We start from the raw sequence: 12,779 nt of genomic DNA, 5'->3' as shown, positions 1-12,779 counted from the left end.
TTAGGCTCATATAAAAGGTATTTTAGACTAGAGCTCGAATCTGATACATGGAGGTCCACCTCACACCCAAAAACACCCCCATTCCTGACATATTCACTCACCATAGAAATATAAGGGTCAAATGAATGGTCTTTTGGGAGTAGAGCACCAATATGATATCCACATTAGGCCGAATATCTGAAAGGCCGTACCATCACCCCAAAACAAGACTTATTTCCTGACCGTACCAGTATAAGGCTCGGATAAAATAAGAGAGTGAAAAAATGCGCAGCGGAGCGGGCCTGTCCAGCTAGTTTAAAATAAAAACAATCCTTAATATGAAGGAAATATTCTTCACCACAGAGAATGTTCCCTCTTTAGAAAATGGATCATCTTCAAAATAAGTTTGCTATTCTTTGGCTAGAATCTTTGAGATTAGGACAAACATTTTTTCATTGTAGGTGGACATGCTAATCTCTGCGCCACAGTGGCCTCCACACACCTGGGAGATATATATAAGTATTTTGTTATACATTTTGGAAAACTCATCAAATCTTCCACATTTTTCTCGAAATCTTCCGACAGTTTTTTAATGGTTTTTAATACGATGAGACCAATAAATCTATGTTTTAAATAGAAAAAACCAAGGTTTACGGCCCTAGCGGCAAGTTTTGGATCATTATTAGAATTCTTAGGTTTAGACTATACCACACGATGAAAATGCACCCTAAAACTTTATGTAGCCTTCATCACCTTTATGTAGCCTTTAAAGTGCACTGAGACTGATGTTTCTTCTTTGGAGACGTCGTATGTATTTGTTATCATCCAACTTGACCCTAGGTATACTCCAAAGGCCTTATGAAGGCTATACAATGGTTTTGGGGTGCTTTTTCATGGTAGGGTGTGTTTCTTAAACCTAAGAATTCTCAAAGAATGGATCACGGCGCGGAGGTTAGCATGTCCGCCTATGACGTTGAACATCGGAAATATTTTCAGCGGTGGTTTTTCCCTGGACTCGGCAATAAAAAGGAGGCCCCTTATCATTCAGCTTAAACATTAATCGTACTGGGGTCATTAATAGGACAGAAGTATTCCTTAATGAAATGTTCATGGGAAAATTTAGTTTAGTTAGAAGTTATGTTTAAATTAATAAATACCTAACAAGAAGAAATTGTTTAAAATTAATTTTCCTCTGATTTTATTCGTTTAATAATTCCGATTTTATATTATTTTTTCATGTGGTTGAAATTTACACTGGTATTCACAAAACTTAATGTAGCCTTGAAATAGGTTTATTTGACAGATTTCCATTATAGAACTTTCAAATAAACTCTTTTTTAAGGCTTCAGGAAGTTTTTTAAATACGGCCGGCGAACTTCAAGTCGACTAGTGTATGACAAAAGTTTGCAAAACAGATATTCTATAGAAAAAACAGTGCAAATCTTATGAACTCTTTGAAGGTTCCCAGAAATGCGCCAGCCATTAACTTGTTTTCCGCATACATTTTAAAACGTGATCTGTAAGTACTATTCCCGTAGAATCTTAGACTGAGCTACTATGGACTGTAAGCACACGAAGGGTAAGACAAAACGATCAAAAGTCTATATAAAATACAAGAGTGGGTTGCTGATAACGGCATTATTGTCTTCATTCGTCTTACATTGAGCGTAAACTTGAAACTATGCATTGGCCAGCAAATTGTTTATTGTTGTTAGTTATAATAAAGTTAAGCTATCAGCAAAGATGGTAAGTAAGCACTTAATACGAAATTGAAATTGAAATTTAAACCACATTTAATGCACTCACAGCCCATTCTCTGGAGGGGAACTGCATGCGTTGGCAACAAATGCTATCAGTGAAGATGAAGCTGGCGGCGAACTCAGACCATACCTAGACAAATTGGAAAATAGCCGAAATTTGATAAAGCCAAAGCCAGGGGAAGATCTCTTTCACACACAAAACTTACTGCCTGAAAATGGCCAAAATTATAGACCATCTGACGATAATCGATACGATGAGTTGACTCTTAACAGTTTCATTCAGAGAAGTGTAAGATTGGAATGTGCTTTTCCACCGAAGACATGTGCAAATGAAACCCTGGCCTATCGGAGCTTCGATGGTTCATGTAATAATCTGGCTTATCCGGGCTATGGTATGGCAAATTCGAGATATTCCAGAATTTTAAATCCGAAATACAGTGATGGCAAATACCTACCTCCTAAATCATCATCTGGCGAAGCACTGCCAAACGCTCACCTTCTATCGTTATCTCTTTATGGTGATGAAACCTATTTGGATAGCTTCCGAACAGTGCTAACAATGCAGTGGGGTCAATTTGTGGCCCACGACATAAGTGATTTTATGAGTCACGCACGTTTGGGTAAGTGAAAAATATATGTGTATCTTAACGAACATTATTTTGAAGAGTAATTGAGACTCATAAAGGAGATGTGAAAAGCCTGCTATTGACCGATATCCTAGCAACGGCACTATTAGTCGAGTAGAGTTTCGCTGTAACATGAGGAAGTTATTTGTGTTAGACCCTTCAAACCCCATGCCAGATATGATCTAAATTGACCTAAATTTTGATAAAAGCAGTTAAAGACAGTTAAAACAGCAAACATTTAACAATTCTCTATGGTTTCCTTCCAAGATTCAAAAAATTTATTATACAACGTGTTTATGCCGGGCCGAATCTTGGGAACCCACCACCATGAATTCTTCTAAAAATTTACACAATTTAGTTGAAGGGCATAATTTTATTCTACATACCAAACTTCTGTCAAACCAGCAAAAATTAAAGCTTCTAGGAACCGAACAAGGATGATCGACCGGTTTACATAGGGATATATCAGGTTATAGACTGATTTGGACCGTATTTGGCACAGTTGTTGGAAGTCGTAACAGAACACCGCATGCAAAATTTCAGCCGAATCGGAGAAAAATTGCGGCTTGTAAGGACTCAGGAAGTAAACTCGGTAGATCGGTTTATATTGAAGCTATATCAGGTTATACACCGATTCGGAGCGTACTTGGTACAGTTGTTGAAATACATAACAAAACAATGCATTCTTAATTTAAGACTAATCGGACAAAAATTGCGGCTTGTAAGGGATCAGGTTATAGACCGATTTGGACCGTACTTGGCACAGTTGTTGAAAACATAACAAAACAATGCATTCTAAATTTAAGACTAATCGGACAAAAATTGCGGCTTCCAGGGGCTCAAGAAGTCCAATCGGGAGATCGGTTTATAAGGAAGCTATGTCCGAATCTGAACCGATACGGCCCATTTGCAATATCCAACGACCTACACCAATATTGAGTATCTGTTCAAAATTTTAAGTTGCTAGCTTTACGCGTTCGAAAACTGTCGTGATTTCGGCAGACGGACGGACGAACGGACATGGCTAGATAGACCCAAAATGTCAAGACGATCAGGAATACATATACTTCATGAGGTCCTAGATCAATATATCGAGGTGTTACAAACGGAATGACTAGATTAGTATACCCCTACCCAATGGTGGTGGCTATAAAATGTTCTATGGTTTCCTTCCAAAGTTCAAAAAATTTACTTTAAACCAGTAAGGAAAGGCAAAAGTCGGATGGAGCCGACTATATAATACTCTACACCTACCCTACAATTACAAATAAGGGCAGTATATAAATATATATGTATATGAGAGCTATATCTAAATCTGAACCTGCTTTCAAACAGATTGATTGAAAATTGTTGTTACTACGGCCATATAAGAGTACTTTCGGCGATAAATATGCATGGGTGCTACATCCAAATTTGAAACAAAGCTGTCCTTGCTAAATTTTGTGCATGTCGGTTGAAAATTGTAGCTACTACGGCCATTAAGTGCAAATCGAGCTATACATATATATGGGAGCTATATATAAATCTGAACCGATTTTTATAAAATTTCGAAGATATGTTAAGATCAATAACAAAACTGTCAATGCTGAATTTTGTGCAGATCGGTTGAAAATTTTAGCTACTACGGCCATTTAAGTAAAAATCGGGCGATACATATATATGGGAGCTATATCTAAATCTGAACCGATTTTTACCAAAATCAATAGCGTCCGTCCTTGGGCTGTGATATGTCCAAAATTTCGTGATGATTGAACAACAATTACGACCTGCACTTTGATTACAAGAATACATGGACTCACAGACGGACAGAGGGACGGACGGACATGACTAAATATAAATATAATCATATAAAATTAAGATATTGAGCTGAAAGTTGGCACAGGTTTTTTCTTTGTCCGTAGGCAGGTTAAGTTCGAAGGTGGGCTATATCGGACAAACCCTAAGCCAGATATGATCTTCACTAACCTAAATTTTGATTAAAGCATATAATAGCAAATATGTAACAATTCTCGTTTAGAAGTTGAAAAATTTGCTATGGTTTAAAAAAAAATATTTAAAAAAAAGCAGACAGTATTTTTCTGGATATAGTTTGCAGATGTTAACAACTCAATCTTCATAAAAGTCTCTTTGGCGTACTCTACCTCAACACAGTGTTGAGGCTATCCTATAAAGTAATCGACATCCTGGCAAGGAACACTACATTCTTAAAACTTAGGTATTATATGGCCTTGAATTCAAAGAAAGTGTGTTTTATTTTTATCCCTAATTTGCTTGCTGCGATCTGCTAAAATATCTAGATCTAGGAAGTCTGCAAATCGGAAGAGGTGCGCCCGAAGTTGAGTGACTGACTGATTGACTGATCATCGCCCAGCCCAAACGGATGTTGTTCTTGGGTCGTAGGCACGAGATTAGGCTGGATTTGGTGATATTCGTACGTTTAGATACTAAAAAATACGAAATGGTACATATTTGCTAACGCTAATGGATAGGTCTAGAACTATGTTCTCAAATTAAAAGGCGTCTCGAAAAAAATAAGGTTTGGTAAAAAAAAAAATTGGAAAATCTTAGTACGGAAGAACGTTTAGTACCGCAATTGATACTATTTGGTACTTTCATTGTTAATTGAACTAGAGCTCTGAATATTGAACCTTTTGTACACTATGGCAAACTAAATTATGGGGCTATAAGAGTTTTTAGAAATTTGTACATTAAGGTACTAAAAAAAGTGACAAGAAGGTACGAGATGGATGAACTTTGTACAGGGCGGATGAATAGAGGCAGAATTTTGAAATTTTACTCAAAAGACATCTGGTGCAAAATGATGAGGGTGAAAAGAAAAAATGAAAAAATAGTACTGGTAACGGGAGAAAACCATACGTTAAGTACCGCACTTGGTACCGTTTGGTACTTTCTTTACAGATGGAGCTCTAGTTCTGAAATTTGGTAAATATTGATTGAAATGAGACTGAAGGTGGTTACGGCAAGGGATAGCTGTGAGCGTCACACAGGCTGGAACTTTGAAGGTCGATCTGTGTGGTGTTCATCGCTGTCACGAGAAGCTTAGCTGCGAGATACCGGGCGCGTCCACAGGTTGCCGATAGTGGAATGTTCCATACGGAGTAGCTGCAACGACAGTAGCGGACAATTAGCTGTATCGGGGGGAGAGTCCCAGTGAGAAGCCGGGCGGCACCGGTTCTTGCATAAATGCTGAGTGCCTATGATGCTCGATATGAAATGCGACTTATTGGCGCCTTTAAATGACCAATGGCCACCGTTCCTTTGGACCGGAACGAGCTTGCTTATCTACGGAAGCTTGACGACAATCGCCACCTACATATGAAAATGTGACAACAACAACAAAGTGTTTGCGGCGATTTTTCTGCCGATTCTTAGCTATGATTGTTTATTGTGGCAGCGGACTGTGTTTAACTCTACTCTCCTCAGGATGATGGTGGAAATACAGGGTATCGCGGCGGTGCTGATCTTTGGGTGCCCCGAGAGAGACGATTGATTATATATACCCCACCTTTACCGGAACCTTCTGTATACAAGAAAGGGCCTAATTTTCATGGGGCAGAAGTCTTCATTGAGTTTCTTGGAATCAGGGAGTAATTAGGCTTCTGGACGTTTGTACCGTCTTTCAGTCGGAGCTCTTTGTTGTTCTGCAGAAACTGAAATCTATTTCGGTGCGGGAGCTGATGCGTGATCGGACTATGTATATGGGCGGCTCTGACGATGGGCAATATAAGATCGAGACTTGGTAAAAGATGCATGTTACACTTGGGATCAGTGTACATGTGGGAGATCTGGATCGTGGGAAGACAAGGCTATTACTGAAAGGAAGTAAGAAGGAGGTCAATATAGCTTTCGGTATCATAAGGGGATACATAGGGCTACGAGCTCACTTGTGTAAATTGATAGCATGTGTAGGGCATGTGGGGAGGATTATGAGACGTCGTAGCATTTCTTGTGTCATTGCTTGCAGACACCGGCACTTAGGTGAGGAAACAATAGCAGATATGATCCTACTTAGAGACGTGGTATGGAAAACAAGAATTTTGTAAGTAGCACGGAATTCTTGACTTAGATTTCTTTTTCGAGGTTAGGTTAGATCGAAAAGAGGGTGCAGATATTAATCCGCCCCATGCTACAATGGACATACACCTAAGCCAGTAATCGGCTTGTTGTGCGCTCTAAAAACTAGAAAGTAACCTCTAAAAAGAAACTTTTAATTTAGGAATTCCGTGCTACTTACAAAATCCTTAATTGTTTTCAATACCACTCCCCTAAGTTGGTTCATGTCTGATATTGTGTCTCCACCTAAGTACCGAGGTTACTTTTTAGTATTTAGACCACACAAAAAGTTGATTACTCGCTAAGATGTATGTCCATAGTAGCATGGGGCGGATTAGTACCCGCACACTCTTTTCAACATGACCAAACTTATTCGACTTTCATAATGCTTTCCGTCACAAGTTTCCTGTCCCATCCTATGGTGAAGACCGTCGCCGTCTTTCACAACAGGTCGAGAATTGATCCCTCCCAGAGAGTGTGGATAGTTCCAACGCGGTTTTTGACGCAGCATCAAAATGTGACCTCTACACTCGCAGCTCATTTATTGTATGTGTGGACCCTTCTTAGAGTTCAACACATGTTCCATAATACGCTTGTTAACCAGATTGTCTCCTTGGGACCGATGGTCTGGTGAAATCCTACCGGAATCACTGTTGATATCGATGACTGCATACGAAAGCTCGTCTCTTCTGTGCTCAAGCAAGAGGGCGGCTCCTTGCCTTTTTCAGCGACTATCTTCCACTTCCGTGATGGCTTTGGGGTCCCTTTGGAAGTCACAGTCCTCCATGAAGACTCAGTGTCCGTGCGCGCTTCCTTCGTTCCTGTTCCGACTTTGTGGAGTCTCCATTGAGGAGGGGTTGACTTGGTTTTCTCAGAGTTATTGAAAACGTTTTAGCACTATTATGCTCTTCGGGAGAGCTAACTCTCTTTCTAGCTTCCGTAGAAGTGGTTGGAATGTCAATTTTTTTTTTACCAGCATCTTGCACTTTCGCCCGATTGTGCTGTCGGTGGATACTCCTCTGTCTCTTCCGTCGTGTACGGATTGCTTTTTCGGTCTTCTTGTGAAATTAGCTCACTACTGCCGTCATCCAGCTGACTTCATCTCTCGATTCGGCTGCGATGACTTCATCGGAATCATCAACTTTTCTTAAGACTGAGGACGAACTTCGCGTCCCTCTGGGTTATCCGTCTCCTCCTCATTCGTTAGTCTGCCGACTGGTTGAACGCTTGAAGCATTGCTCTCAACTACAGGTGCCAAGGCACCCACATCTATAAGAGTGGCGGACAACATGCTACGGTCTTACGCCACCACCGCAGCTGTTGGGTCTTTGGAGTCGGTTTTGAACTGAAAGGTTTTAAAATGTATGCGTAATATGTAATCCTTTTCCGTGATGTAGATATATGTGAGGAGCGAAATGGAAACATTTTCGCTCTACTCAACTGTTACTTTTTATTTAAACAAACATTTAGAAGCTTTGTTCGTTTTTCTTCGACATTTTTCAGCCGTTGTAAATATTTCGGCGTTAGTGAATTCAGTTTTTATATCATAACTCAGGTTTATTTGGGAGTACTATAAACCTTCTTTATAGCTATATTTTAATGTATGTTTACTGTCAAATAAACCTACTTTAACCAACCGGTGTTAGACTTCAAGGCCCGACATTTTATTTTGAGAAGAAAAATTTTTATAGCCTAAATCCAATCGTCTTTTTATAGGTGACTGCTGCGAAAATCCCAACCACAAGCTTTGCTATTCCATACCATTACATGCCCAGGGTCCCATTACATTGTCAACGGGTAAGACCTGCATGAGCTTTGCACGTGGCTTAAGTGATGCCGATATTTCCTGTCCCAAAAGTGATTTGCCATATGCCGAAAAAATCTCAAAAACTACACCATACATGGATTTATCATCTCTGTACGGCAATTCTCTGGAGTACAGTCTAAAAACTCGCACATATCAAGGGGGACTGTTGAAAACAGTTTGGTACAATCATCAGCAATTCTTACCCATAACACCCAATGTTAATGGGGAATGTCGGTCGAAGGTTGACCATTGCTATGACATTCCCGACAAACGGAATCAGTTTACACCCACTATTGCCGTCATTCACACCATTTTGGTGAGAGAACACAATCGCCTGGCTACCGAATTGGCCCAGTTAAATCCTCTATATACGGACGAGAAACTCTTTCAACTCGCACGAAAAATCAATATAGCCCAGTACCAGAAAATTTCCTATTACGACTGGTTGCCTCTGCTTTTGGGTGGCATGCACAGCTATTCAAGCGGTTTAATCTATGATGTTGAGCCTCGTGATCATGTGAATGACTATGACGAAAGCTCTGACCCTGCAGCACTTGCAGAAAATGCAGGAGCTGCCTTCCGATATGCGCACAATCAAATTCCGGGATGGTTTTCGTAAGTTTGACCCCGAAAGTCAGAGGACGCATTTATGTATTGTATGTTCAAGATGTGTTATTAAATGTATTCAACAATTTCTTCATCAAGGTTAGTTTCATCCGACCGCTTACATAACAAGACGCTGCGGTTGAGCAATTATTTCCAGCGCCAAGGCATACTGGATATGGTGCAGATGGACGGCAATTTTGATGCTTTGGTAAGAGGTTTAATAACCCAGCTGCAAAAACGAGCCGATGATAATATGGATAAGGAGGTAAGGCGCAATAACTCTACGTACTAGGCCATGTGCTTCATAGAGGCTCAATTTTTCCTAAAAAAGATAAAATATTATTTAGGTCGAAATGTTTTGCATGAGTTTGGCATGGATCTGAAGGCTATAGATATTCAGCGTGGTCGAGATTTCGGTCTGGCCAGTTACAATGATTATAGGGAATATTGTGGTTTACCTAGGGCATACAAATGGTCCGACTTTGCAACTGAAATTTCCCAAGAGGTACATATAACAATGTAAGATTTTGTCGAACACCTTTTTAAAATTGGTTTCTTTTTATTTCATTTTTTTTTAGAAAATTTCTTTAATGCAAAAATTCTATGCTTCGCCAGATGATGTGGACTTAAACGTTGGTGGTTCCTTGGAGGGACATAGCCCCGAAGCTATATTTGGACCAACCTTTCAATGTATTATGACGAGCCAATTTCTGACGACCCGTGTATCCGATCGTTTCTTTTTTGAGCATGATGATGCGCATAGTGGTTTCACACCTGGTAAGTATATGCTGCTATTTAAGCACACAAAACAGCCTTTCTTTCTTGGATATTGTCGTATGGTAAAATTGCAAATTTTGCCCACGAACATTTCACTAAGGAACAGGGGCAAACTTCTCACATATCAATGAGTGCAGTTCATTCCCCACAAAGTATATATATTCTTGATCGTCTTGATATTTTATGTGGATCTTACCATGTCCGTCCGTCTGTGGAAATCACGATAGTGGTCGAACGCGTAAAGCTTGAGGCTTGAAATTTTGCACAAATACTTCTTATTGATGTAGGGATTGCATATGGGCCATATCGGTTCAGATTTGGATATAGCTTCTATCTAAACCGATCTCCTGATTTGACTTCTTGAGCCCTAAAAGCCGCAATTAATGTCCGATTGAGCTGAAATTGCGCGTAGTGTTCTGTTACGATTCCCAACAATTGTGCAAAGTATGGTTCGAATTCGTTTATGACCTAATGTAGATTTGGTAAAAAGTTTTAGCAGAATCCATGGTGGTGGGTTCCCAAGATTCGGCCCGGCCGAATTTAGGATGTTTTTACTTTCTCATTATAATTTTTACTAGTTGGTACCAACTATCAACTGTTCCTGGCAGGAACAGACGTCTCAGTCATTGTGTCCGTCATGACAGGTCACTGTCTAATCGGAAACATGCTGAGAGACTGAAGGTTGCCAGTAACTACTTTTGCAAAAGCTGTGAGGACATCGAAGAAGAAGTTCCACTTTAGGTTCTCATTTCTTTGAGAACCTGACTGATTTGCAGGATGTGAACATTTGCAAATTGTTGAGCTTGTTAAAGCGATCCGGAGGGTTCAACGGTAGGAACTATTGTAGAAGGCATCTTCCTTCTTCTGTTCCTGTGGTATCATAATGGACGAAAACGTATGAGTGAGTCTGATGGCAGACTGCCACTTAAACCCAACCTAACCTAGCCATCATAACCATAGAAAGGCCTGTGGAGGGTAGGCTTAGCACCCCAGAAAAGTTTTAGAATCCCCGCCCCCAGAATTTTCAATATAACGTTGTTTGCAATGTTTGCTGATTTAATCGCCATGCACAGTATTTTAGCCTGATAGAGAAGTTTTAACATGGGAGGATACCTTACAAATGAAGCCAGCATTAGTAAGGCATTAGATAACCGCCGATGACAAATTTTCTGATGTTCACGCCGGGATTTGAACCCAGGCGTTCGGCGTCATAGGCGGACATGCTAACTTCTGGGCCACTGTGGCTCTTTATTACTGCCTTTATCATATATAATGTTCAGTCTGATTGACTTATTGGCCTATAGGTTCGTTAATTATACCCACCACCGAGGGGTATATTCATTTTGTCATTCCTTTTGCAACACACCGAAATGTCAATATCCGACCCTATAAAGTATATATATATTCTTGATCGTCGTAAAAATCTAATACGATCCGTCCGTCTGTCTGTTGAAATCACGCTACAATCTTTAAAAATAGAGATATTGGCCTGAAACTTTGGACAGATTATTTTTTTGCCCCTAATATATATCTTGCTATAGCCCCCATATAGACCGATCCTCCGATTTAAGGTTTTAGACCCATAAAAGCCACATTTATCGTCCGATTTTGCTGAAATTTGGGACAGTGAGTTGCGTTAGGCCACTTGACCCTCTTCAATTTGGCTCAAATCGGTCCATATTTAGATATAGTTGCAATATAAACCGATGTCTCGATTTAAGGTCTTGGGCCCATAAAAGGCGCATTTATTGTCTGATTTCGCCGAAATTTAGGAAAGTGGGTTGTGTGTTGGGCCCTTTTACATCTTTTTGGATTTTGGCCCAGATCGGTTCACATTTGGATATAGCCATCGCCATTGCCATATAGACCGATCTCCCGCTTTAAAGTCTTAAATCCATAAAAGGCGCATTTATAATCCGATTTCGCTAAAATTTGACACAGTGACTTATGCTAGGCTTTTCGACACTCGTATCATATATGCTTCAGATGGGTCTTTATTTGTATATAGCTTCCAAAAACACCAATATTTTGTTTTACAAAAGTGAAGAATTACTTGTATTTATTATACCACTCAATGTTCGTTCGGTTTACATATATACCCGAGGTGGTGGGTATCCAAAGTTCGGCCTGACCGAACTTAACGCTTTTTTACTTGTTTTTAGAATCTTTTATTGTTATGCTACCTTTATCCCAAAGGAGTTAATATAATAATTTGAACATCTTTCTGCCCTTTTCTTTACAGAACAATTGGCTGAAATTAGGAAAGTAACTTTAGCTGGATTATTTTGTGCCAATACTATCAACTTAAAGTGTATACAATCGAATGTGTTTGTTTTCCCCGATGATGAGTAAGTATGGACCAGAATTGTTCTTGCGAGTGATACTAAAGGTTTCTTTATTTACTTCTAGAAATGTTTTGGTGCCTTGCAAATCTATACCACAGTTGAACCTGAAACTGTGGCAAAATCGTAAGGGATATTAAGTCGAAAACTTTTTGCTTTGCAGCGTATTATTTTTTTTTTTTTTTGTGTAATATTTATAGTATGTACATATTTATATTGAATCACTTTTAGTTAATAAAAATAACACTTTTTGAGAAGAAACATATTTATTTTGTAAAGCGTTAGATTAGGTAGAAGGCACCCGTCTAGCAAACCTCAGTCCCTGGTCGTTCCACTTGGACCTCCATCCAAACAATAAGAAGAGTACAGATAGACCTCAGTAGTCGGGCCTCCCCCGAAAAACCCCTAACTTGTTGTAGCCACATTGGTATGTAGACGTAGCGAACCTTGTCAAATTCCATAGGTGAGCAAGCTCGATCCGATCCATAGGACCGATCGCCGCGGGAATGTTATGACCATTGGTTATTTAAAGACGCCAATAACTCGCCTTGTCACATCGAGAATCAAAGGCACTTAGTATTTAAGCAAGAGCCGGTGCCGCCCGGCCTCTAACTGAGACCCTCCACTCGATATCGCTGACTATCCGAGAATGCAATTGCCGCTTCTCCTTAAATGAAGCATTTCACTATCCGCAACCTGTGGACGCGCCCGGTAGCGCTCAGGTGATCTTCTCGTGATGACAATGAACACCACACAAATCGGATCACAGAGTTCATAGCCATCCCGTGCCGTGCCGGGGACAATATGT

At 39.9% G+C, this 12,779-nt stretch overlaps 1 protein-coding gene across 2 annotated transcripts; it reads left to right on the top strand.

The window, feature by feature from the left end:
* Window positions 1–1,618: 1,618 nt before the first annotated feature.
* LOC106082255 (peroxidase) lies at window positions 1,619–12,117 on the top strand. 2 transcript variants are annotated; one of them, XM_013244649.2, is made up of 8 exons: window positions 1,619–1,725; window positions 1,788–2,359; window positions 8,156–8,861; window positions 8,952–9,117; window positions 9,184–9,357; window positions 9,431–9,629; window positions 11,872–11,977; window positions 12,039–12,117. In XM_013244649.2, exons 1-8 carry the CDS (start codon window positions 1,661–1,663, stop codon window positions 12,109–12,111), a joined length of 2,061 nt encoding a protein of 686 aa, XP_013100103.2. In that variant the 5' UTR covers window positions 1,619–1,660; the 3' UTR covers window positions 12,112–12,117. The 2 variants fall into 2 exon arrangements, with proteins under 2 accessions (XP_013100103.2, XP_013100109.2); XM_013244655.2 differs by lacking the exons at window positions 11,872–11,977; window positions 12,039–12,117 and having other exon boundaries at window positions 9,184–9,371; window positions 9,431–9,515.
* The last annotated feature ends 662 nt before the right edge of the window (window positions 12,118–12,779 follow it).

Source organism: Stomoxys calcitrans, chromosome 2 (genome assembly GCF_963082655.1).
Source record: "Stomoxys calcitrans chromosome 2, idStoCalc2.1, whole genome shotgun sequence".
Classification (NCBI taxonomy): Eukaryota; Metazoa; Arthropoda; class Insecta; order Diptera; family Muscidae; genus Stomoxys; species Stomoxys calcitrans.
Note: the sequence above shows the minus strand (reverse complement) of the source record. Positions and strands in the feature narration are given on the sequence as shown.